Here is a 27,519-nt window from a genome sequence, read left to right on the forward strand (position 1 = left end):
TGCAGATATCCTGAAATCCTGACTGGCAAGAGGGTACTACCCCTTTGCTCTATGGCACCAGTATAGCTACCACTGGGAAACTAGAACAAGCTGTACTGTTACAGATTTCAACACAGATATTACATGCTAGAAGATTCCTTCACTTCAATCACACATGCAGAACATGGACAGAACCTCATTTGATACAAAATAGGGGAACCACAAAAAACACCATGCAGACAAAAACTGAAAGGACGACTCTCAAGAAAGCCAGACTCTATAAGCAACGAAAATACTGGTAAAAGAGAAACAGAAATACATTTTTTTCCTGTACTCTGCTAAATCCAAAAATAAGAAAAGATGTGCATTTCTTAAAGTGGACACATTTCAATCCTTAAAAAGTATTAAATAAAAATACATTTCATATATTTTTTTTTACCTTTGATGTTTGAGCATTTCATTTTGCAAATTAGGCTAGTCCCATTTCCTCTTCCACTTTCTGCATATCTGTCTTGTCCACGTTGGCCTTCCATTTCTTCTCTCTCATCTTCTTCACTTTCATCTCTATATCTGTCTAGCACAGATCTTTCTTTGTTTTCCCCTTTTCTTTGCCGTTATATCCATGCCTTTCTGATTTTACCCCTCATTCTCCCTTTCTCTCACCCTCTAGTCCTTAATCTCATTCTTTTCACCCCTCATCTCCCTACCAGCTTTTCCAATCTCCCTCTCATCTCCTCTGCAGGGCTCTCATTGCCCCCTCTGTCTCTCTCCTTCCCCAGTTTCACCCACTCCCTAGACCCCCCCATTTCCATCCTCGGTACTCACCATCACAGCCCTCATGTACCCTCCACTGCCTCACCAGCCCCCATCTCCATCCCTGTCTCTCCTTCCTTCCCTTGCCTCCAGGCCATTCTTCTAATCTCCTACTCTTTCACCATATTTTTAATCTCATTTCCGTCCTCAGACTCACCCCCTTCTTCTTTCATTCCCCTCCACAATATCCCCCGTACTTAGTCAATACGTCTCATCCTCACTCCATTCCTCCAAGTAATTCACAATACGTTTCAGCCTCTCCCTATACTTCATCCCCTTTCTCTTACCCCATTTCATATGCTCACTCATACTCCAAACCCATTTAACACCCCCATTCACACACCCTCATGAAATTCCTATCAGTTTCACCATTCCCTAACACACACACAATTCATCTCAAAATTCCCACTCTGTCTGCCCCATCCATAATTCCTTGTTCGGCCCCCTAACACACTCCCATTCAACCACCAAGTACCAGTTCTTTCAAGTCCAATTTTAATTATGCTTTGTTCCCTATTCTCGCCTCCTAGTCTCATCCAGCTTCTGCTGTTTCATTCCCTCCCCATCGAGTCCCATCCAGCTTCTGACTTGTTCCCCTCTCCCCACCAGTCACATCCAGCTACTGTTCTGCATTTCTCCCCTTTCTCCCACACCCTTGAGTCCCAAGCCAACTTCTGCTCTGTTCCACTCCCACCTCATATTCCCATTCAGCTTCTTCCCTGTTCCTCCTCAGTCCATCCAAACCTAACCTGCTGCAGTCAAGCTTGTGCTGGCAACCATTGAACTAGGTTGCATGACAGCTCTGTCTTCTCATTGGAGCTGGGTTGCATGATTTCTCCGCTGCTCTTTGAACAGCAAGGCTCTGTGTCTATGTAGCTCTGTGCAGTTCATCATCATCTCTTTCAACTGTGATTGAAAAAAATGAAGTTTGAACTGTGCAGGGCTCCATAGACACAGAGCCCCACATTTCAAACAGCAGCAGAGAACGCACATGGCCCAGCCCCGATGAGAAGACAGAGCTGCCATGCAACCAGGTACTGGTTCTGCTACCCCAACCAAAGCTAGGGTCGTGGAGCTTTGGTTGGGGTACCACCTGCCACGCTGTAGAGACGCCTGTGAATATGAAGGGGAAAAGGCTCCCCACCAGCACTGGCAACCAGGTGCTTTCAGAAGGGGAGTTTCCCTTTCAAAATCCAGTTGTAGGTCTAAAAACTGAAGAACTTTTGACCAAGGACATCAGTTGATCTTACATGCAGTACCTTCCCCTCTGCTGGAACCAAAAGTCGAAGCAGTACTCTTATGTTTCTTTTTAGACATGTTGCCCTTTTTTATTTTTAAAAAATGATGCCTCCATGTACTCCAATACTTTCATTATCCTTAGCATGTATTAGATGACCTAGCATTTTTGTCCAGGCGTCAAACTGAAGGAGAGCTATTTCCACAGGCACCATCTCTCAGTCATAAGTATTTCACTACAGCGGATATTCCACACCAGGAGACAGCAGACAAAATTATAAAAGCTTTTATTTAAAATATGGAAGTATCAGAAGAACTCCGGGATAATTCCTTACTTGTAGGAATTGGCTTTGTGTTTTGGGAGGAAGGTGAAGTTTGGAGGTATAGGTCCCAAAAGCATCTCACTGAAACACAAGGAAAACAGTTTAAATTTGAGAGCTTGAACATCTAAATATAACCATACACTACTATGAGATATTCTCTGTGTGTCAAACATTTGTCTTGTTTTAAAAAGCATTTTGGCTATTTTTGCTAGAAATTTCGCTTTTGTTCTGATTAGGCCAGTATTTCTGCTGCATACACAGAAAATACTTTGACTACATCCAGTGATGTGCTGGTAAATTTTTAACAACAGGCTCTTCCCTGGTCCACCTCTGCGCCCCCCCCCCCCAAAAAAAAATTGCAGAGCTGGCTATAGCCGGGGAGAGAGCCTGGGGGTGGGTGGGGGGGTAGACAATGCATTACTCTCTCCAGGAAAAAAAAAAAAAATTAAATGCTCCCACGTTGCAATCTAATTCATGTTTAATGTGGGATAAAATGCCATAAATAAGTAAATACATAAATAGAAACTTCCATTGACCACCTGATTCTCATAACATGATGTCTGTTTTAGAAGGCCTTTTCCAGGAGAAAAAAAAATATCTGCACCAATATAACAGGGTTAGTAGGGTGGCCCTTCAACCAGCCCCTCCACATAACACACCGATTACGATTTATAACAAATTACTACTCTACCTATGAAAAGTTATTCCCTTATTATACTTCCTCTGTGTGTATCCGTATGCTGCACAAGCTGGCATGTTTGAAAATACTTTTTTTTTTTTAATAGTACCCTAAATAAAGACCAATGGCATATCAAATCTGCCCATCCATACCATGATTTCAATTTGTCATAAGGTTTGCTACTTAGGCATATAATAATAAATACACAGCTGATCTTTAAACCACATATAAGATAACTAGCAAAAACAAATTTTTCACAAGCTAAAAATGTTGTGAAGACTGAGATTCTGTGGTGCAGGGCGAGCCGGCTCTCCTCCCCCCACCCCCCACCGAGCTACAGGATCCCAGGCTCCAAGTCCAGTACATACCTGAAGAAGGCAACCAACCTGGTGGTCCGGTGGATTCTTCTGGGCAGGCAGGAAAGACCCCTAGTCTTTCCTGCCCGCTGCTGGCACTGACTCTCCCACTGCTGCATCACTCTTCAAAATGGCCGCCGAGTCTTACAAGGACAGCCTCCAAGACTTCAGCAGAAGTCTCGGTGGCCATTTTTAAAGAGTGATCCGGCAGCGGGGGTCAGCGCCGGCAGCAGGCAGAAAAGACTGGCGATCTTTCCTGCCTGCCCCGAAGAATCCACTGGACCACCAGGGTGGTTGACTTCTTCAGGTATGTACACTGGACTCAGAGCCTGGGACCCTGTAGCTTGGGGGAGGGAGGGAGGAGAGCCAGCTCGCCCTGAAGAACAACCGGCTCGCAAGATGCTAAAAAATTTAACAACCGGCTCCAGCACACCACTGGCTACATCTTGACTTCTTTAAAGCATCTGACTGTTCTGCTCTGTGATGCTAATGGAGAATGTGATACCAAATTTAACACTGAAGTATACTAAATAAAAATATCCAGTTTGTATAGCAAAAGAGTGCCACTGAAGTGGTTGAGCTGCAGAAAATAAGAATACCTTAAATGTATAATCTCTCTCTATTAAGAATGCAACAGGCAGTACAAAATAATTCTGCTAAACAAACATCAGCTAATATGTCTATTATACATATAGGCAAGGAAGAATTCTTCTGGATCTTCTGTACAGTAATGTTTGTACCTTATATGTGAACAAATAATAAGTCTGATCAGAGAGAACATTCCTCCTACCTTAAAAGTCATGTTATATATTATTATTTCATATGAACAGGAATACCTTAAAACAAAAATAAACCGCACTGCATGAAAAAGAAGCTACGGCAGCTTGTCTAACAAACCAAAGCAATAACTTCTGTTCCTCTCTCAACAAGGTGTATAAATGAGAAAAGTAGCCAATGAATTAAGTTATTCAGCTAGGCAGGTTAACTACACTGACAGAGATCACAAAACTTCCTCTCAAAATCCTTCACCCTACTGTCACCTGTGATCTGCTTAATTTGACCTCCTGGAGCCAAGGAAACACCCAACATTTCCCGCCTCAGAAAACTCTTTCCCCTTCTTCATAGCCTTAGGCCCCTGATGCTCAAAGACCTAATGCCAGCACTAAAAGCAAGTAACGCCAGAGTAGAACTGGCGTTCATGTACTGCTCTAATGGTTTCAGCATGGGTATACATACCGCATTTAAAAACGGGCATTAGGCACCCTGCACAAATGCGGAAAAAAAAAAAAAAAAAGGAAGAGGTACCCAGGCGCGTTTAGCTCCTGAAACCTAATGCTAGGTCTGGGACAGTGTTGGAAGGGTTCGTTTAGAGAAAAGGTGACTAACGGCATCCCTTCCCTCCCACCAACCTAACCACTCTGCCTCATACAAGCTTCCCTCAAATAGCCCTGGTGGTCCCTCGGCACCCCCAAGGCCTCCAAAGCTAAAACAAAAAGATGGTGGTCCATTGGGCCCCTCCCCCCCTCGGCCAGCCATCCCATCCTGCTTGGGCTCCTGACAGGCCTGCCTGGTGGTCTAGTGGGTAACTGGCCCACCCCACTCTACTCCCATACCCCGTATCTTAAAAGTTGGAAGCAGGAGCAATGTCCACTCACTCCTGCTTCTAAGGCTAACATCTTGAAAATGGCAGTGCCCCAACCAGCACAGTGCATGCAGGGATGCGCTGGGTGCGGCCTAATTGCCATATAAAGCACATCCCTGCATGTACTGTTACTGTTCTGGGTTGGGCACCACCATTTTCAAGATGGTGTCCTTATTTTTGTTTCTAACTTTTAAGATACAGGGTATGGGGGAGGGTGAGCTGGTTATCCATTAGACAGGCCTAAGTCAGGGGGGTCAGGCCAGGCTTGATCTGGCCCAGCTGGAGGGGGGGGGGGGGGGAGGAGGCTCTGGGTAGGCCTGGCCTAGCTAGGGAGGGGAGGGAGTCCCACTGGACCACCAGCTTTGTGTTTTACTTTTTGGAGGGGGGGTTGGGGCACACCGACAGGCCCTTTTTAAAATGTTTGGGGGAGGGGGGTGTCAGGGGCCATAAGGTTTTTTTTTAATTTAGGAAAGGGGTTGCAGCATGCTTCCCCCCCCCCCCCCCCCCAGTCAACTTTCCTGTCAATGCCTGAGCCAAAGTTAGCACAGAGCGAGCAGCAAATTAATACCATGATTTTGACGGATTAATTTGCATACTCATTACTCTGAGCATGCGCAGGGATTTTTCTTCGCTGGATTCAAAGTAGAGTTTCCCTCTATTGCAAATCGTTGAGCATCCCGCCCTTAGCCCTTAATTGCCATGCAGAAGACAAACTGATACATTTACTGACAGCCTGCTCTCACAACCATGATGTCATCAAACACTGACAGGAAAATCACACACATCAAAATGCCAGCTTTACTAACTCACAAAACTACCCTCTATCAAACCTAATTTATACATGGACTACACTCGCTTCAACTAGGACTGCCTGCACAAACATTTAGGGGTCAATATTCCAAAACAATTTAAACGGGCAGGAGAGAGAGACTTAACCAGGGAGTGCTGCTGTATATCATCTAAGACCACACAAAGCAAAACTAGGCAGTGGAGGGATGTTGTGGGGGACAGAGTTTGGAGGCATGTGGATACTGGCAATGTTCTGTGCCAGTGCCCACATAGCTAAGTGGTCAAATAGGACAGCCATTTTTGTGGTCCTATATTTGGTCACTTAGCTATATGGGTGCAAGCATTGAATATCGGCCAGCAGCTGTATAACTTCAGATCACAATTGCTGAGTCACTGATCTGACCACCCCCCCCTCAAGTCTCCCACCCCCCCAGTCCTGATCCTCTGCTATAGGCCCTCCCATCCGATCACTCTGGAATCCCCCTCCCCCACTTCTGATCTGACCCTTCACTCAGAGCCCCTCCTTTCTGATCCAATCCTTCCCCCCCACCCCCCACAAGCATCCCCAAGACTTAAATGGGGGCCAGCCATGGTCCTCTGGTGAGAGGAAGTAGGAATGGTCCCCTACCATTCCTACCCTGTCTGGTTCTGGGTGTAAAATAGTGCTCATTGACCCTGGCCTTAGTCCTACTCCCTCCTGCTACACTACCATTCCCAGGGGTACTCGGGGGGGGGGGGGGGGTTAAGGCCTAGACATACCCTCTTATGTGAATTCCTGCCAACATTTAATAGGGACCCGCATAACATCCAGTAGACAGTACATGCCTGGTTAGTCTTAAATATTGTTGCCTGGACATGGCCTGCCAATGAATATTTGGGGCTAATCTAGCCGGTGCTAGCGATTAAAACAAATTCTGACTGCTGCTGGCTCAATATCAGAGGTTAAGTTCTATCACTGGTCCAACAGCAGGAATGAGTCAATAATGTTCCCTAGCTGCCCTTCAATATCAGGGAAAAGCTAATAAATGAGCCAGTCAAAAGAGCTCTGCTGAATCCATTCATCCCAAGGATAAGGCAGTCCCTTATGGAACGAGGATGCCCCTGCCCTAAAGCCAGTGGTTCTCAGGCACCCATTTTTGAGTGCCATTTATAGAATTCCTATCACTGTTTTTGCACAGTACTTTCCTTCCACTAGGATGTAGAGGAGACAGCTACTTCACCAGGCAAGAGGGTCACTTATATCCATTTGAAAACTGTCTTCTTTAATGAAATATACCTGGTTTTAAACAATTACATCCTAGGCCAGTCCCTTGGCTATTTCATCTATAGTGTAAAACATTACCTTATTTTGATCCAGTCTGATACATTTTGGCTAGCCATTAAAGTCTCCAAGTAGTCTCTGCCCATGTAGTAAGGTGGTCGCTCATTGATTTTCTGAGGTATGTGCTCCAGCAGTCCAACCGGAATGTATCTGAATTCCAAATGAAGGGATACGTATCAGTGAACAGAATATCAAATCTATGCTAAAGATTAACAAATCATGCCTGGGCCCCAACTCAGCTCTCCAGCTGATAGGCAGGTCAAGCCCACCATGAGCAAAGGCACTTGCACAGGCGCATAACAAAACACGCTCTTTCTGGGCTCCTCCTTTCAAGCTCTCAGCCCTAGTATTTGAGGTTTGGTTGTAGCTGGGTTATACTGTAGCGCAGGGGTAGACAATCTGCAGTCCATCACTAAATTTTATGCAGACTCAGAGACCATGGGAAGTATACAAAGAAAACAGCCTGCACAAACATCATTAACCAGAGTTGTGTTGTCAATGGAACCACTGAAGGATACAACAGGACATGTCCTGTTTTACAGTGTCAACAACTGTAAAGACAGAAGTATATGGTAATAATTTATGTTCATTCCATCATCACATTGAGTTTTGTTGGCAGTGAACTATGTGGTGTATTTATTTTCTCTGAGTGACCGGCTTGGGATAGTACTGACATTCATGCAGCCCTCTGTGTATAAAAGTTGCCCACCCCTACAGTAGTGGCACCAAACTCACCCAAGAGTCCAGCTGACAGGGGTCAACTGTTTAAATTGAGAAGAGGCTGTGTGTGGCAGCCCACAGTTCTTTTGCCCTACCTATGGGTCCATCCTGAAAATGGAGCACACAGATGCCCAAGTTGGAGCGGGGTGGGGGGGGAGAGAGCTCACTACTGTTATTGCAGGGTGCAGGACACTGCTGCCGTAGCCTCACAGCCTTAATGAGTACCACACTAATTCTGTCTACATTCAGGGTAGTTAGTCAAACATTACAACCCTAAAGTTAGCATGCAAGCAGATAGAAATGGATGTGTGGAGGGGTCACAGGAGGAAAGGAAAGATGGGAAAGATTGCTGATAGATTAAAAAAAAAGAGGCTTTGCTGAATTGGTTTTTTTATTTGCTTTGCGAGCCTGCAGCACAACTCACCTTCTGAATGTCCTGGTTGTGCAGCTCTAAAAACATAACCCAAAGTAAAGTAGAGCATCTGAAGAACTACAATATACCCCACGGCCAGACATCAACAATTTTGGCAAAATCTCGATAACCCCTGCTTTAACTTGCTACTCTGCCACCTGACAGGTAAGGATAAGGCTTGAGGGGTTTGTGTGTGATGTTGCAGGCTTGGAGCATGTTCTCCAGCACAAAAGTAAAAAGAAAAACAACTCCCTCAGGAGCAGTGATGCTGTTGTAGTATCTGTATCCAGCTAACTCAACTGGGAACACTGGTTATAGGCAAACATAGTTCAGCTTTGAATTTCAGAAACCTACACCCTGCCTCTGCAGTGGGTCCTGCCTGGAAAAGAAAGCACAAAACGAAAGCAAGCACACAGCACTGATGTTTTGCTAAGAATAGGAGATTTAGGAAGAGTGCTTACCTGCACAAAAATGATAACCATTCCAGTAAAAACCGCCTGGTTTTCTCCACCCCTTGCGTGTCTGATCCCCAGTGCTCCAGCCCGTTATTTGTAAAATCTTTCAGAATCTCAAATCTTTCTGTGGAGGAAATGTCCCAGTGTCGTTGCTCTTTAATTTCAGTGAACAGCCAAGGCTTGACCAGCGCTCCTCTGTAAATCACCCCAAAAAAGTCCCAGGTAAATATATTTACAGTGGTTTCTCTTTATGAAAACAAATTAAGTATTAATTCTCACTGCCCACAATAACTATCTCTGAAGGTCATTTGTAAAATCTGTACAGAGGAACTGCTACCAAGGAAAAGTTGCATGGTAAGTAGCGATATTCATATAATGTACCAAACCCAACACATTTTAAACTTTCTATAAAACAGACACCTACATTTGGAGGTAATTTCTAATAATTTAGCATTACATTTTTGCCCCATTACAACAGTAATGTAGAGAAAAAGTCCCCCTGTTTCTCGGTGAAACAATCAAACTGCCATTTCTCCGCATCCTGATAGTATTGCACAGGATAGAAGGCAAAAAAAACACAGCCACCAACTGAACCATTTGGATGTCCAACTATTGTGCTATATAAATACTATTCAAAACAACTTTCTGGTAGTTTTAAATTGCAATTCATCTCCAAAGTAAAACTGTTGTTATACTGTCTGGTTGTTTACCAAGTGAATAATAGAACCAAGTAGTAGACAGATCAGACACTGGCCAGTCTTCCCCCATGTACAGTGAGGAACTGATCTTGTGTCCATAACAATTTAGAATTCCCCATGATAGGGAGGCAACATTTTTTTCCCCTCTGAATCAGGGTTGGATAATTCTGGTCCCCTAAGCTGCAAACAAATTGCTGTTGAGGATATAATTAATCAGAGCGACCAAAATGAAAGGGGATGGAACTCCTTCCATATGAGGAAAGGCTAAAGAGGTTAGGACTCTTCAGCTTGGAAGAGACGGACGAGGGGGAATATGATTGAAGACTATAAAATCCTGAGTAGTGTAAAATGGGTAAGAGTGAATCCATTTTTCACTCTTTCAAAAAGTACAAAAACCAGGGGACACTCAATGAAATTACAAGGATATACTTTTAAAACAAATAGGAAGGGGGGATCAAGATGGCGTCCGTGAGAGGAAGTGCTGCCTGAAGCTCCGAGTCTCGAGCTAAGCTGTCGCAGCGTTTCTCTTTCCTTCACCTGTATTATGGTGAAGAGAAAGGGGAAGACTGGGGCTAAAGCCGCCCCTAGCCCCGCGAACACGTCAGCACTGCGGCAGCCGACTTTGGAAGCCTTTGGGCTTCGGCCGCTGGGGTCTCAAGTCCCTACCTTGGTTGGATCCCCAGAACAACAACTTGCTGGGGATCTTAGTGTAGAAGCGGCGTCGCTTAGTCCGCCCTATCAGATTGCACTGCCGAGGCCGGGTGGAGAATTAGAGTCTGCAGTGGAGCCTCAGTCGGAGAGCCTGGAGGTGGGTAGTGGCCCTGTAGGTTTTTCTATGCTGGATGGTAAAACATCGAAGCAGAGGGCGGGAGGAATGGATTCTGCGCCCTCTCCCATCCAGGCACCTCCACCTGCGGGACCCGGTGTGATAGTAAAACCAGCAATTGTTACCCTTGAGGCCCTCTGGGACGCAATCCAGATTATGAACTCGTCCCTCCAACAAGTTTCGTCTTCCTTGAGTACTGAAGTGAAGGACATTAAAACTCAACAGCAGCTAACAGACTCGAGAATTAAAGTTCAAGAGGTGAAAAGTGAGTCTAATTTACTTGAAATTAAAAAACTCCAAACTCTTGTGGGCAATATAGTTACACACAGAGATATTATGCAAAGGAAAGTTGAATTCTTGGACAATCAACTTAGGCGTAACAACCTAAGATTTTTGAATTTCCCTAAAAACCCTCTGTTACCTCCGGTGGAAGTGTTACGGAAATATTTTCTTGAAATACTGGGGATTCCAAAAGAAGCTTTTCCTCCGATTATAAAAGCTTATTACATCACAGGAATTCAAACAACACCAGGGGATCCTCCGGATCTGAATGTGACGGAATTTCTTGAAACATCTCTTGAGACTATCACTGAACGCACGACTCTCCTAGTGTCTTTTGCTTTCGAGACTGACAGAAACAATATCTTAAGACTTTATTTCAGATTCATGGCCGCTCAATTTTATGGATCAAGGATACAGGTTTTTCCAGATATTAGTAAATCTACACAGAAAAAATGGAGAGAATTCCTGGGGCTTAGGCCTCAGATTCTTGCATTGGGAGGCACATTTAAATTGAAATTTGCATGTAGACGTCTTATTTTCTTAAATAATAATCATTATGTATTTTTTGATCCAGATAAATTGAAGCACTTTGTAACTGTTAAAGAAAGTGGGAACGAGCAAATCTTGAAAGCACCAGAAGGGAGCTAAAACTGCTGGTAGTGGCTTGAACCTCATCCTCTCAATATTGTATTAGAGTTTTTCTCTTATTTTTTCTTCCTTTTCATTTCTTTGTATTTTGATCCTTATTTTGTGGACTAAGTAAATATGTTGTTTTCAGTAAATCCTTGAATGTATAAAGGATGGATATTTTATTTTTCCTGTGAAGTATTTCCTGTTTTGCTTACATTTATTTTATGTGAATGTAATATTGTGAAAGTTATAAATAAAAAATAAAAACAAATAGGAAGAAATATTTTTTCACTCAAAGAATAGTTAAGTCCTGGAACTCACTGCCAGAGGATGTGGTAACAGCAGTTAGCGTATCTGGGTTTAAAAAAAGGTTTGGACAAGTTCCTGGAGGAAAAGCCCATAGTCTGTTATTGAGATGGACACGGGGGAAGCCACTGCTTGCCCCGGGGATTGGTAGCATGGAATGTTGCTACTAATTGGGTTTCTGTGGAACAGTAAAGGGAGCAGTCAACAAACCTTCTGGTGGGAAGGGGTCTGATAGGATACCATATGACTCCTCCTCCTCTGAGAAGTACCCTGGATCTTCATCTGATGCCCATGAGCGCTCTGTATCGTTGTCAGCAAAGAACTCCTCATGGGAGGGCTGGGATCGAGCCTGCCTCAATATGAGGAACTTAGTCCTTGCCTGGAATGGCATCAAGTTACAGGCTCCACCCTAGACTCCAGAGAAAGCTTCCTCCATCAACGTCAAAGGGGTACTGGCATGGGCGGCTGTCGACACCAGTACAGCACACGGCACCGATGGTGGCCTCACCACAGGCTGAGGGCCCTGCGAGGCAGCTGGTAGAGGCATGGCTGGTGCAAGAAACCCTGATGCCAATGCACTCTGCTGTAGAATGCTCACCAAGTGCTCCTGGAGCATGACCCAGTTGTGCTCCTCGAGGGTCAACATCAGGAAAGGCTGGGGTGTCAGTTCAGACACAGTCTGCTAAACTACTGGTGTTGACTCAGGTACCCAGTCCCAGTAGCAAGGAGACCCCCACGCCGGCACCTCCTCGATGGATGGGGAGTGCTCCTCCTAGTGCCGACACTTCTTGTTAAGAGTTTGAGATGAAAGTCATATGATAAACTAGACATTAATCTGGCATCAGACTGTTCAGTCTCAGAGATGTAAATGGTAAATAGTATGTTTGCAATTCTGAGAAAATGTAATAAAAAAAGCGTTGTGATTTTTTAAAAAATGGTTTCCTGGAAAAATAGATATAATCCTTCTAAAATTTCAGGGCTTCTTTTACAGTCGTTCTAGCAATTCCTGTGTATAGCGAATGAAAGGAAGCTCATTCAGTTCCTATGGGCTTCCTCTCTTTTGCCACAAAGAAATCACTAAAGCCCTCAGAGTATTAATAGAGGAACAAGCAACTGGCATAACACAGAGAATCTATATGTACTAACAGCTGTTTAACAAAAAAAAAAAATGGAACACAGTTAAAGGAGATTTTAAAACAAAATAAAAACAGCCATTAATCTTCAGACCTCTACCCAATAGGCACTTTAGTCTGGCAAATGCTGTTTCGTAGAACACCCTTGCAAAGAGATTATGTCTGCTTTAACCTTAACATTTCACACTAGCAGAGACCTGACAAAAATCCAACAGCCTATTTTATAAAAGAGGTGCTCACATCCCACCCCAGTGATATTCCCCTTTCTCCCCATCTTTTTTATTGCAATCTGCTTGGGCGGTTACTTCCCTTTAGCTGCATAGAAATGCTTCTCAGAGCCACGTGTTGGAAAGTAGAGTGCACCCTCTTGAGGCCACCATCAAAACAGCATCAGCACACACAAAACATCACCAGCCCTCCAAAAATGAGGGAAAGCACACCAGCACTACATGTGCGGACTTGCCTGGCAATCATGATACCCGACACTGCAGTCTGCATGGCTCGATTCGCATCCTCATAAGACAAAATATCACCATTTCCTGCGGCAAAGAAAAGTGTGTGAATGGAACAGTAACATGGAATCTGTCGTGCTGCATTTTAAGCTGTTCCATAGTGCAGACAGGAAATAATTCAGTGTGTGAAATAAGAACAGTCTTATTTTTACTTCAGATACACTGCTAACTACTAAACCCCCTTATATGAGTAGGCCAGAACTTCCAAAAGTGATGCACAAATTGTGGCTATTCTGAAAACCCCACCAACCAGAGTCAGGGCTGAAGGCGACTTGCCTAGAGTGCCAGTTTCCTTGCAACTCTGAATCAGAGGCGTAGCTAGGTGGGGCATCAAGGGAGCGACTGCTCCCCCAAACAGACTTCCAACGATGCCGGTGCCTATTTTTCAGGCAGTCTGTTGCACCGCTCCCCCTGGCGTCACAACATGGCTACGCATCTGCTCTGAATCCCCACATACACATATATACCAAATTAACTCCAACACCACACTTCCCAGAATAATCTGAGTAAACGGGCTACTTGAAAACTGCCCATAATTCCTGCTGCTAAAAATACTTCTTGACATTTCTTTGAGTTTGCGTGGCAGTCAGGATCTATTGGTTTGCTTTCATTGCAGCTGCTTTTTGCTGCCCCTAGTTAACTGCCTAGTGCTCCCTAATGGCTGGGCTGGCTCTGAAACTCATTTCAGTGTCGGGTGCACTGGAAAATTAGCAGGCTGAATTGTAGGAGGGTGGCACATGTTTACATATATTTGCATATAAAATTATTTGCATTTGTATATTCCTTTATTAAAAGAAAATCATTTTCTAGCATTTCTTGTGTGTCCAGTTCATTTATTTGATCCTTTTTTTGAGGGCAGAAAAGGGATCATGGCAAGTTAGTGATTAGTGCTGGGAATGAAGGGGGGGAGGGAGAGAGAGAGAGAGGGGATCTGAGAGGAGGCAAATTTAATAGTGATGTCTTGCCAGATCATGCCAGATTGCCAACCCAGAACTTTGTTTCTTTTGTCCCAATGGAACTGAAGTGGAAGGTGGAGGCTGTTGCTTCTCCAATTTCGATACGGGTGGAAAAAGTGATTAAGGTACAGAAGGGGAGAAAAGAAGGAATCAGAAGATCTGTCGGGAATCAGGACAAGGACAGGGAGGGAAAATCCACTCAGCTCACAGCCCCTTCGATCCCTTCACTCCGCGCCCCCCAAACTGATCCCGTTTGTTCACTGAGAGGCTGATGCAGAAAGCTGCTGTCAGCTCAGCTGCACTGATCTCACGGGGTACACACGCACAAGCCATGCAGTAATGGGATTGAGCGCAGCATACATGGCCGCACACTGCATTCAAAAGAATACATAAGAGGCCATTAACTATGCCAGAGTGATGCCTAAAACAAAACTGCTTCCAACACATGGTTACTATGTGAATTTTTTCCCAAGATCCAGGGTGCCCAGTTAGCTTTCTGAACCAGCATCTTTCAATAGGCATCATTAACTGCAATTTTCTCCAGACACATGTCACAAATTGTCCTTCCTCCTCCCCCCTACCACCCCCCTGCCCGGTTATGAATGCTATCTCCACAGCAATCCTAATCCAAGTCGACCCAAGAAGTCAAAGGCAGGCCTAGGAGTCAAACCCTGATCTTTCTGCCCGCTGCTGGACGCCAAATGGGTCCCTGAAAGTTAAAAATGGCTCTTGACCTGGCAGATTTCCACAGCTTCTTTTGGCTTCCAGCTCAGTCAGAACCGGTTCTGAGATCTAATGCCATGAACCTTCACTTTTAACTATCCAGAACTGCCACTTGTACTTGGTCATTGCACCACTGATATTTCTAGACTGAGGGACAAGCATCTGAGCTCCTTCCAGAACCTGCAGTCATAGGCCCTAAACCCACCCACTACATATCACTATTGTACAAGGGAACACTGTCCCTGCATTACCCTCAGCCCTGGCCCATCTACAAAGCAGACCTGGCCGAGGATCAATTCCAGGTCACTTTGCATAGCAATGCTAGCAATGAGCCAGTCCAAAAAATGAACATTTATTTAATTTTAGAAATTTAAAACTTGCAACATCTACAAAATGTTCATCTTCACCCAGCCCTTACTATTTTCTTGGGAAGCTGCTAAACAGATTATACTTGCCTTGAAATAAGGTTTAATCCCTGTGTTAAGAAAACAGAACAAACTTCCAGGGACAGTGCCATGTACCCTTTCAGCTGGACACACAGCCTTAGCAGGGGAATGCAGGGAAGTGAATGGGCTGTGTTGGCATTACTGCAGCTTTGTAAAAGGGGGCCTTAGTGTTGTTTGTAAACATAACCATGAACTTATAGGCTTCCTCTTGTGTGCGTACCCCATTACTGTGTTTCAAATTGCACATGCCCAGACTCTTTAATATCGGGAGATATTTAGCTCACTTTTTTCTCTCAATCTACAGGAAAAGATATTTGAGTCAGTTCATAGTCTATTTGATTTGCAACTGAGAAACCATTATAGTAACATAGTAGATGACGGCAGAGAAAGACCTGTACGGTCCATCCAGTCTGCCCAACAAGATAAACTCATATGTGCTACTTTATGTGTATACCTGACTTTGATTTGTATCTGCCATTTTCAGGGCACAGACCGTAGAAGTCTGCCCAGCACTAGCTCCACCTCCTAACCACTAACCCTGCCTCCCATCTCCGCTAAGCTTCTGAGGATCCATTCCTTCTGAATAGGATTCCTTTACATTACGATCAGAGCATGTGAATGGCATAATTTGTATACAACACCTTTGAACCAATTCAACTTACCATTTCAACAATGAAAGTAGTTATCAACTAATTGCTACCAATCACCGTCCACCACATAACGGTGCCTACAATCAACGTAAGATACAGTCAACAAATTGGGGCTCCTGTGGTGGTCTGCTTCCCTCAAAGGGTTTAAAGAAAAGGAGGGGGGTCTTACCAAACAATGGCAGTGGGCCAGCTATCTTAGCGCAGTAATCTATATATTCCCAGTTGGCAGCCTTCGTGTAGCGTTGTTCCCGGGATCTGCCATGAAGCTGAAATGAGAAGCACAATTTATAGAGTACCTCACAGAGGAACTCCCTCCAATGCAAAACAAGCACTATTTCACAGCATGGCAAGGCCTCCTGGGGCTCACAACCCAACCAGTACCTGCCTCAGCACCACCTGTTGCATTTATGTGGCCAGGGGAGGCTGAGGTACCACAGGCCATCGTTTGTGGGCACTAAGGTTTTAACCCTCCAGTTGAGCCTTTTCCTTCCTAGGGATGTTCCCTTAGTGGAAGAGAGATACAGCCCTCTGTGAGACAGATGTGGGATCGGCTTCGCAGTTTTGGCAAGGAGAGACCCAAACGCATCCTTACCCCCCACAGCCCCAGTAAGCAACACTGGACAAGTACTACATGCCACATAACAACTGATCAACATCAACAAGGAAAGCCCTCTCAGCCTGAATGAATTCCACACCCTTTCACACCCCAACTCACCGTTACTAAAGAGACTCCCCATTCCCGGAGACCAGGGATGAATTTGTGGGCAATGTTGACCTTTTCTTGTACACCGGTACGGATCTTGACAGTCAAAGGAACATCAAGCACCTTCAATAACACCACACATGACACTCAGACTAGAAGGCAAATGTTTAAAAACAGTCTTCTTGTCATCAGAAAAGAGGCAGTTACTTACAGACTCCATCCCCCTGACAATCTGTTCAAATTTAGCTGAACGATTCATTAGGCCACAGCCACCACCCTATTGTATCAAAAAAAACAAAAACAAATTATAGCCATTTCCTGCCTAGGAGTTGGGGAAGTGGAGCAGGAGATTACATTTTTGAGAAGAGTTAGAAAAGGTCCATTTTCCGAACTGTCTGGGGAAAGGTCACTATGTGGTTAGGAACAGCATCACAAAACCCTGGTCAACCTTTTCCAGACTACAGCCGCCATGCGCAATACAGGCGAGGGAAAAAGAACCACCAGCCCAATCCAAACATTTCTAAGATACCAAGTATTTCCTACGTTAAGGGAATTTACATGCTGGACAAAAAAGGCCAAAGTGCTCACTCTGGCTAACGTTTTGGAGATTCGCACCGGGCAGCACATGGACCAAAAGTAACACCCCAAAATAAATTTGCTGTCTACTAAGTCCTATGCTAGGTCCATGCTAATACTGTGCTCCCATCTCTGCTTCATTCACTGCTGATCAAAGAAGGTGAGAAGCAGAAGGTAGAAGGTGTAGCTGCTACAAAAACAAAAGCTGAACAAACAGTTTAAACAAAACAGAAACCCTACCTTATTATATACCAAGTCTATTGGACAGCCAACGTTGATATCCACAAAATCAACATCAATGGTTTGGTTCAAGAGTTCTGCACACTTTGTCATTGTGTCTGGGAAGGCGCCCTCCAGCTGCAGGGAGGAAGCATAAAAATAGTTTTCCAAACAACTTCTTCAGTTGATAGGCATGACCCACTGTTTAATACCTGTGCACTAAAGTAGCCATGCGATAAATACCCCAGACAAGCAATATGTTTCTCATAAATTACATCAGCAAGTCTTAGTGATGTTATAATACCAGGATTTTCAGTAATTCCAGTGTGCACAAAAATAAGATATCCCTTTGGAAACTTCCAATATAAGCCAGAGCTATAACATGGATCCCCCCAGTAAAGCCTTAACTGCCAATATCCAAAGTCTGAAATTACACCATACAATTTTCCTCTCCTACGGGAAAAGAAGTGGGGGGAGACGCGGTGGGCACAGTTTATACCAGCTGGGCAGTAGCTGTACAGGGTTACAGATCATGAAGGAGAAAATAAGAGACTTGATGACCCTTGACGAGATGGGGACAAACCTGAACGCCAAATAAATCTTCTGTATGATGGCGCTTTAACAGGGCCCATTCAGAGGACTGTCCCTGAAGCAAATTTGTGCAAACAGCCATTTCTCCACAGGTGACATCCGCTCCAAAACGTTTGCATATTCTTCTGAAAGGGAGGTTACCGCACTAAAAAAACACAAAGTCATCAGTGGAGGATTTGTGAACTCCAGTAATTCATTTTCCCACTCCCCGAATCACACCCTGTCAGAATTAGTGTAGAGGGTTTAAGGGTAGTACCAGAATGCTGAGTTCTTTTGTTTTCATTATTGGCTCTAATAAAGGTTGGTTCTATGCTGGAATGTGATGTGCACTGCTGAAAGAGAAGCCACGGAATGTGAACTGTCCGGCAGGTCAGTGAATATTCAATCCTGCGAGAGGGACACAATTCGGGGGGGGGGGGGGGGGGGGGAGGAAGCTTATCCAGATCCTTCCCCATCCCTCTCCATCACAATTCCAGCTGCAAAAACATCTGGTTGGAGTAGGAGAGATTCCAGGTTCCCTGTGGATCAGATGCACATGAAGCAGACAGAGGGAAGAAGCAGACCTCAAGTTAACTTTAAGGACATAGGAAATCTGTATTACTGGAATCCCGTTGTAAAATTTATCAGGACCGAGGAATCAGAACAGTTACAGAGAAAAATTCAGTGCACAGACAATGAACAATGGTGAGAAACAGGGCCACTAAAGTGTTACCCTTTTCTAACCCATCGTGCTTCTTCATTGGAAGAAAACTTGTGATCAACTGTAAAGTACAGTATTGGCAATATGCTGGACCAGAATAAATATTTACAAATGCACTAACTGCCAAGAAAGTACCTGCAAAATACAGGGAAAAAACTGGTTTTACATCATCATCATGTTTCTAGGTAACTTCTGGGTGGAATATGAGATTCACAAACAAGATGGAAGAAATTAAAGATACAATTTGTACCAAAGTAAGCTCTCTTACTCTCAGATACATCAGGAGCTCAAAATTACATCAGAGTGCCCCCACTCCACCACCCCCCCCCCCCCGAAAAAACCCAGAGCATTTGGGACATGTTGCCTCCCTCTTCTCTAGCATCAAAAGTTACATTACCAGGTCAAACCCAAAAGAAAGTTATAAAACACAAAACTAATTTCTGCCTGGTTGCTGCGTCAGGGTCAGCAGGTCAAATTCTGCAAATCAGAGGAAAAAATAATCATGACGTGACAAGCATACAAAATGATGCTGCTTACTTCAATTCATACACCGTCTGCACACGGCTGAGCATAGGGAGGCAGACACAATCAAACAATATGGCCCTTCCGGTACCTGGTCAAAATAGCCCCTGACAAAAAAGCTCCAAACAAAAAAATCTCCCGACATAATAGTCCCTGACATAACAGCCACTGTCAAAACGGCCTGCCCACAATATAACCCTTGACAAGTTAGCCTCCCGACAACAGGGCCCGATCAGGCTGCCCAAAATATGGGACTGCATTTTTTTCCTAATAATCTTACCTTGCCAAACAGGATAAGGTTGGTAAGACTATGAAAATGATGACAATATATATATATTTTTTAAATTAGCATGTTGATGGAAGAATAGTTTCTTTAAATAGCAGAACAGATCATGAATACCAGTTTGTAGCTATAGAATTTTGCTTATTTATATATGCTTTACGCAACTGAATGCTAGTAGGAGTCTTTATCAGTGAAGATTTCAGTTGTAGTTTATTATATTTTTTGTGGTGTTATTTTTTCATAGGGGGCTGTTTTGTTAAGGGTTGTTTTGTTAGGTTGTGAAATGTCAAGGGTTATTTTGTTACAAGGCTGTTTTGTCAGGGCTTTTTTGTCACGGCTATTAAGACTGGGTGACCGGCCTTCCTTATAACGGAGACCTGACGTCAGACACTGAAACTCAAACAAACCAATCAAAAACCAGAGCAACGCATGGACACTTTGCCCGTGTAGAAAGGTGTATGTCGGGCAGGTGTCTATTCGACTGTGTACTTGGCTTGTTGAGCACAAGAGCACCATCAGGACTGAGAAATCTATTTCTCCTTTGGCAATCCACTATTCTGAGTTACAACACAGTTTTGAGTCTCTTCAGTGTTTGGTTTTGCAGTGGGTTGCACCATTACCTAGGGGTGGTGACAGACGAAGACTCCTACTGCAAGGAGAACAACAATGGATTTTCTGTCTACAATATCCCATGGTTTGAAAGCACGAATTGAATGGTGCCAATTTTTCTACTTTTTTCCTATTATTTTTTTCTGATACTTTTTTCTGTGAATAAGGAGAATTTTTTTGTCTTGCCCTGCTTCTGTTTTGGGTTGCTCTGGTTTTTGATTGGTTTGTTTGAGTTTCAGCATCTGACGTCAGGTTTCGCTATAAGGAAGGCCATTTTGTTTGATTGTGTCTGCCTCCCTTTCTCAGCGTGAGCAGACGGCGTATGAAATGAAGTAAGCAGTATCATTTTGTATGATTGTCACTTCATGAGTATTGTTTTGTTGATGATTTTTTTTCTCTGTTTTGCAGAACTTGGCCCACTGACCCTGACGCAGTATAACGAAACACTGTCCACCATCGGTCATGTTCTCTGTTTCTGTATGAGCTGGGAGAAAATGACACCTGAGCAGCCAAGCGCCATTTCACTGATTTTTTAGTTAAGCTGTTGAAATAAATGCATTAAAAGACTGCTTTTCTGGGAGTTTTTTTTAGCCGATGATGAAAGTTCCAGCTCCGTATGCTTGCAAGCTTGGAGCTCTTTGAGGCTTCTTCTCCCCATGTTTTAATTTATTGATAGTGTTTGATGATGTTTATTCTGAGAACTTCCTACTGTTTGTTATATCTTTGACAAGATTTGGTTCTCTTCCCAGTATTATTTGTAGTTGAATTTAGGTAGCAGTATAACACGGGATATGTTTTGAAACAAACTGTATACAATACATGGAGGGAGGGGAGAGCAATTTGAAAGCCATATCCCTAGGTAAACTTACCAGTCTAAAACTTCACTGCGCTCAGAACAGTTATAGTAATAAGTACAAGTGGACTTTAGGCCACATTAGAAAGGAGTGTTCCTGTGGCTGAATTTCAAATCTGTTTCTTCTACCCACAGAAAAATAAGAGACAAAACCTGCAAGTACTTTTGCCATCAGGTACCTGCCTCAACAAATTTTCAAAAGAAAATGTGTGTAGATTTCCTTTGAAATTTGCCTGCTAGGTTCATAGGTACAAAACAATCTGAAGACTTTGCAGTCAGGTGGGACACTTAAAATCCCCCCCCCCCCACTCCAGGTTACTGTACAATAAAACAGCTTAAAAATGATAGTCTTATGTGAAAGCAAAAGATATACATACTGTGGTCAATGGTGCAAGGTAAAGTTTGTTCCTAAAATTGATCTAAAGGGAGAAAAACAAGAACAATTATTCAGAATGGCAATCAAAGGCAATGTAAAGAGCTAGACTGAATGCAGGAATGTAGGAAGCTACAGAGCAGCTTCCTAAAGCTGCAGTTTCAATAACAGGCTCAAGGGTGAAGAGCCAGTGGGACACTGAACAACATAACACCTCTTAAATCAATCATTTTAAGAGGCCTCCTTCCCCTAACTTTCCCCATTTGGAATTCCCCAGTGCTCTGAGAAATGATCCAGTTACAAGAAATTAAAAAACTTCTTCCTCTTCTACTGAGATCAGCTGGCAGCCTCTTCACATTTCTGACTGGCTAATCTAGAGTACTGGCACAGAGGCCACTCTCCGGCTACCCTGGAAAGAGTTCTGGCTGAAACTTTTTCACAAGAGAAGGGAGACAAAAGGTTTATTAATCAGTTTTAGAGAGGTATTAGCTGTGCTTGGGTCCAAAACTTTTCTTATTTCCCTTCCCTAAGAGTGTTAATGCCAGCTCCTCACATGACAAAGCACTCAGATAATTCAAAATATTGAGAGTGCACAACAAGATTCGGGGTTATGGAGCTGGCCTATCCAGATCCATACTAGAACTCCAACATGTACCACTGGTAGAGCCTTCTTCCACCTCTGCGCATTTTTTTGTATTAATAATCGCACTTTACCTAATAATCAGACGGAAAGCATACAAAATGAAAAATGCAACTTGCATTTAAGCTTGCACACTGCATTATTTACGGTGGCATGATCTTTCTTTCCTTCCTTTCATTGTTTAAATTAAAATACAGTGAAGGACACGCACAAAGTAAGAGGCTAAGGGGCTCTTTGACTAAAGCGTGCAGTTGCCGAATGAGTGTGGTAACTGTTACTGTGGTGGCATGACAGAACACGCTAATTCACAGAAGGTGGGAACTGGGCTGGTGATGGGCAGAGAATAGATGCAGTTAGTGCAGGCTAACTGGCAGCTGATGCTCCTGGTGAGCCTCTTAAAGGAGCCAGTGTATTACCATAAAAGCCTCCCTGGCAACTACCAGGAGTCTCCCTGGTGGGCAGCAGGGGACAGGAGTGATCCCCAGATGCTCCTGCCCTGGCAATTCCTGGTTTCAAAATAGCCACCTCAGCCCCTGGGAGTAGTACTGAAAGGCTACCGCTAAGGGGCTACGGCAGGCATTTTGAAGTCAGGAGCTGCCAAGGTAGAAGAATCTAGAGATCACTCCTGCATCCTCACTATCCACAAAGGAGATCTCCAGTAGGTGCCAGGTTGGAGGGAGGGAAGGGAGTCAGAGGTGGAGGGGTAATTGGTAAAAGCACTGACCTAGCCCCTGTGGGCTCAACTTGGGACCCATTGTTTTTGCATTGCAAGTTCCAGGTTGCAGCAAACACAAAATGAAATTTACTGCCTGAGTCACAAACCTGTGGTACTCGGTGACAAATTTTACTGCAGCTTAGTAAGTACTCCTGTAAGTGTGCTAAAATTAAGGCACTCTTGTTATACTGTTGCTGGGTCTGATAGGACAGCAGCTTTGAAGTTTGATAATAACCTTGTCAAGGCTGGGTAACGTCTAACCCTCTCCCTCTCAGAAGCTGGGAACACTGCCTCCACAATATCCCCAAGTAGCCCAAGGAATTTAAGACCTGGTCCGGGAACCAGGGCTGTGGAGTTGGTACACAAAACCTTGGACTTTGACTCCAACTGATATTAGGCTCGAAATGTTTTGTTCTGGATCTAAAGAATTGGCAAACATAAGCACTTTAGAGTCAAGACATTTACTAATTCCGACTCCACAGCCTTGCTGGGAACTGCGTGAAATGCCCTTTATATATAACAGTGATTGGCACTTGCCAATGAGCCACTAGGCATGTCCATGCCTGTTTCAATGCACTTTCGTTAACGTCCCTAAATATAGTGGTCCCTAATAAAAAGGTTGAAAGACTTTTGTGACTCATTTTACAGCTGACATCGCATACAGGTTAGATGAAAGTAACATTTAAGATACTTACTGTTTTCTTCTCACAAGACCTGAGTTTTATAGCATCTTCATCAGTTAATGGTCCAATTGTCTTGACAGGAGTTCCCGCCTCAGCCTCCACCTGACAAGCATTCTCCTGACTCGTGTCCCCACGACCTTCTCCAGCTGCCTCCAAAGATGGAGGATATTTCACAGCAGGGTCATGCAGACACTCCGACTCCTCAGTGTTAGTGCCATCCAGACCAGAGGCTTCCTGACCCACCTCAAGTGCCTGACTGCAGCCGTCTGCCTCGCTCCCAGGCGCCTGCTTAGCCTTAGTGTCCCTCCACTTACTTTTCGCAGTCCCTGCCTTGGCAGATATGTTCAGCTGCTTCAAAAAGTGATCTGATTTTTCAAAGGGCACTTTTCTCTTCCGTAAACGCTGCTGCAGGTCTTTGCTCAGACTGTTCTTCACCATCCCCTTTCCTTCCCACTGCTTCACCAACTCCTTGTTCACTACATTTTTGTAGTCTTCATCCAGGTGTCCTTTGGCAAAACGGCAGGTTACGCCATAGATGCACTTTCCAAACATTTCAAACAAGTGGCATTTCTCTCCAAGGTCGGCCGGTTTCTCTGTCATGTACTGGTGAACGTCATGCAGAAACTTACACTTCTCTCCAAAATAGCACTTGCTAGTTGATTCCTTACAACAAAAGGAAGAAAATTAAATTATTCTGAAGACACAAACACCATTATCATTTTAGTCTTCAGATAATTTGCTAGATTTATTTAGATTTGGAGACTGCAAACTCAAGGCTGGGAAACTGATGTAAAAGCACAACAGTTTACTACCAGAAACTACTTCTTTATTAACTCTTCAAAATAAGAAAAAAATTAATTTGTTCATTTATTTGTTACGTTTGTACCCCACATTTTCCCACCTATTTGCAGGCTCAATGTGGCTTACATAGTACCGTAAAGGCGATCACCAATTCGGTTGATAGCAGATACAAAGTTATATTGTGGTCAGATGAGGTAGGTGTGGATCAGGCATCAAGGGGTCGAAGGAAGTGAAGATTATAAATTGTCCAGTACGATCATTAGTTATGCAAATTATGTGAATTAGCGTGTTTCAAAAGTCATTCTTTCCTTTCTTTTTTAAAATTTAAACACAGGAAAGGACATTCACGTGTAAGAGACTAAGAGGGGCATTTTCGATATGACATCTAAGTCCAACTTTGGATCTTTTGCTAAAAATGTCCAAAATTCAACAGGGGAATATAGTCATTTTCAAAACAGGAATTTTTTTTTTTTTTTTCGAAATGGCTATTTGTGATCTGTGCATTACCTTTTTAGGCCATTTTCGGGGAAAAAAAGTGAAAAACACACAAAATCAAGCCATTGGGATGTAGGAGGAGTCAGTATTCTTAGTAGACTGGCCACATAGACATCCCAGGAGAGCAATGAGGCACCCTAGGGGGCACTGCAGTGAACTTCAAATAAATGCTCCCAAGTACACTGTTGCTCTCTTATCTTGTCTTCTGAGCCCCCCAAAACCTACTATCCCCAACTGTAGACCACTTCACCTTATGAGTGAAGGGGGCACCTATATGTGGATATAATGGGTTTCTAGTGAGTTTGGAGGGCTCACAGTTTCCACAACAAGTGTAACAGGTAGGGGGCCATATGGGCCTGGGTCCACCTGTCTACAGTGCACCGCACCCACCACTAGACTACTCCAGGGACCTGCATGTTGCTCTAATGGACCCGAGTATAACATCTCAGGCTGGCATAGAGGCTGGTAAGTAATTTATAATCACAGTATGGGGGTAGGAGGGGATCAGTGACCACTGGGGGAGTAAGGGGAAGTCATTCCCGATTCCCTCCAGTGATCATCTGGTCATTTAGGGCACTTTTTTTGGATTATTCATTAATAAAACAGGTCTACACCAAGACAGTCAACTTATAGTCCTGGCTGTTTTTGTTTTGTTCCATTACAGCAGAAAAAGGAATGCCTAGATCCTGCCATTAACATGCCCCTGGCATGTCCCCTTGTGATCTGAATGCACTTCTGATGGACTTCATAGAAAAATGTCTAAAAATTGGTTTTGAAAATACCAATTTGGACATTTTGGAGGGGGAAAACGTCCAAATGCAGATTTATGCCATTTTGGGATGTTGTTTCTCTTTTGAAAATGAGTCCCTAAGCATCTCTTTTACTAAAATGTGCTGTTACTGACTGAGTGTGGTTAACTGTTACTCACACATTAACTCCTGGATTCCATAAAGGTCCCCCAAATTTACGTGCTAAAATTTGGGCTCGATCCTGAGATGCGCATGCAACTTAATTGGTTAATGAGCCAATTAACCGCAATAATGGGGTGCAATTAATTATAACTGGTACCAATTAAGATCTGCGTACACATCTGGCTGCGCGCTATAAGGCAGTGCACCTAACTCCCATAGCACGTATCTCAAAAGGAAGTGTGGGCATGGGAGGAGCATGGCCGCATCAGGGGCGTTCTGAAAAGTTGCACATGTAGTTATAAAATACTGGGTCAGTGTGCTTAACTTGAGCGCCAGCATTTACACCAGGCTTCAGCAGGCGTAAGTCTGAAACCCATAGGGCTTCTTTTACAAAGCAGTGCTAGCGATTCCTATGGGCTTCCGCTCATTTGCCGTGCAGCTTTGTAAAAAAAAAAAAAAAAAGCCCATAGTTAGGCATGAAATCCTTCCTTAGGCACTATTGTTAAAGGCACATGACATTTACAGGATAGCGTTTAGTGCCGATCTTTTCTGGCACCTAATTTGGAGTGCCATTTATAGAATCCAGCAGGAACTGGGCTGGTTATGGGCGGAGACTCTGTACATTGCACACTGCATTTAGGGGCCCTTTTACCAAGCTGCAGTAAAAAGGGCCCTGTAGTAGCGGCAGGGGATGTTTTTGACACACGCTGAGGCCCTTTTTACTGCAGCGGGTAAAAAGGCTGCAAAAATACAAGGCCATGTGGTAAAGATTGTTCTTACCGTGTGGCCATATGTGGGGGAGGAACACTTACCACCACTTACTGAGGTGGGGGTTAAGAGCTCCCGTGTTAACACAGTGGTAACCGGGTAGTGCGTGGTGCTGCCCAATTACTGCCAGGTAACCACCGCACCAAAAAAAAAAAAAATCAAGCCCTATTTTCCACAGCGTGGGAAATGGCGTGTGCTTGGGCTGGAACGTTGGGCCGGCGGTACCTCCAAATTGTCACTTTGTAAAACGACCCCTTAGTGCAGGGTACTGACTGTATGCATATGTAGTATCACATCATACCTTATGCTATGAGCTTATCTTGTTAGGCAGACTGGGTGGACCGTACAGGTCTTTATCTGCCGTCATCTACTACGTTACTGTGCAGTAAATGTCACTTCTGCAGTTAGTGTGGAGTGCACTTACTGCTGCCTCAAGCGGAGGTGGTAAATGCATTTGCACTGATTGCAAACAGTCTTAAAGCAGTAACTGCAGAGCACAGGCTAGGCATGCCCCTGACAGTTAACACACAGTCTTTGCACTTACTCTGCATTACGATTTGTTATTAAAACATGATAAATGCAAAAACGTACCACATTTTAGTAAAAGGGCCCCTAATTTTCCATCTGGAAAGCATGTTTTACACATGGAAAATGATTCTTATAAAATTGGGCAGGGGTACAGACATGTAAAAAAAAAATAAGCGACCATCATGTGGGAAAGTGGCTGCTGTGCTTCCTGAACGCTGCTTTTCTGCGCAGCATTGGCAGAAGCCATGTTTCCACTATCACGGCTTCCTTGCAGCGGCACAGTAAGTCTCATTAGACCCCTATTTAGCAATCTTTCCACCATTCAAGTTTTACGAAGGGCTGCCCCGTTCTGATTTAAATTATTTTAACATATGCATATTTATTTATTTTTGTTACATTTGTACCCCACACTTTTCCCACTCATGGCAGGCTCAATGCGGTGGGCAATGGAGGGTTAAATGACTTGCCCAGAGTCACAAGGCGCTGCCTGTGCCGGGAATCGAACTCATAGGAGAAATTTTCACAAACTGAACTCATTTTCGGAACAGGGCATATGAAAACGCACCACGATTCACAGACAACTGGCAAAGCTTAGCAATAGCGACCGCCCCTGATAAGCTGTCATGAAATAAGTCACCACTATCTTATACTAAAATGGTCGT

General features: G+C 44.0%; 1 protein-coding gene across 2 annotated transcripts in view; it reads right to left on the reverse strand.

Moving 5' to 3' along the window:
* Positions 1–2,298: 2,298 nt before the first annotated feature.
* Positions 2,299–27,519, reverse strand: part of DUS3L (dihydrouridine synthase 3 like) — a 28,267-nt gene continuing 3,046 nt past the window's right edge. For both annotated transcript variants that reach the window (XM_030200047.1, XM_030200057.1), the window contains exons 4-14: positions 23,367–24,017; positions 21,321–21,362; positions 17,969–18,121; positions 17,407–17,523; positions 16,802–16,867; positions 16,603–16,713; positions 16,057–16,153; positions 13,064–13,139; positions 8,732–8,920; positions 7,160–7,288; positions 2,299–2,432 (exon numbers count right to left, since the gene is read on the reverse strand). In XM_030200047.1, coding sequence (XP_030055907.1) covers positions 2,360–2,432; positions 7,160–7,288; positions 8,732–8,920; positions 13,064–13,139; positions 16,057–16,153; positions 16,603–16,713; positions 16,802–16,867; positions 17,407–17,523; positions 17,969–18,121; positions 21,321–21,362; positions 23,367–24,017 — 1,704 coding nt within the window. In that variant the 3' untranslated portion in view covers positions 2,299–2,359. The remainder of the gene's footprint in view (positions 2,433–7,159; positions 7,289–8,731; positions 8,921–13,063; positions 13,140–16,056; positions 16,154–16,602; positions 16,714–16,801; positions 16,868–17,406; positions 17,524–17,968; positions 18,122–21,320; positions 21,363–23,366; positions 24,018–27,519) is intronic.

The sequence above is a fragment of the Microcaecilia unicolor genome, chromosome 1, assembly GCF_901765095.1.
Source record: "Microcaecilia unicolor chromosome 1, aMicUni1.1, whole genome shotgun sequence".
Lineage (NCBI taxonomy): Eukaryota > Metazoa > Chordata > Amphibia > Gymnophiona > Siphonopidae > Microcaecilia > Microcaecilia unicolor.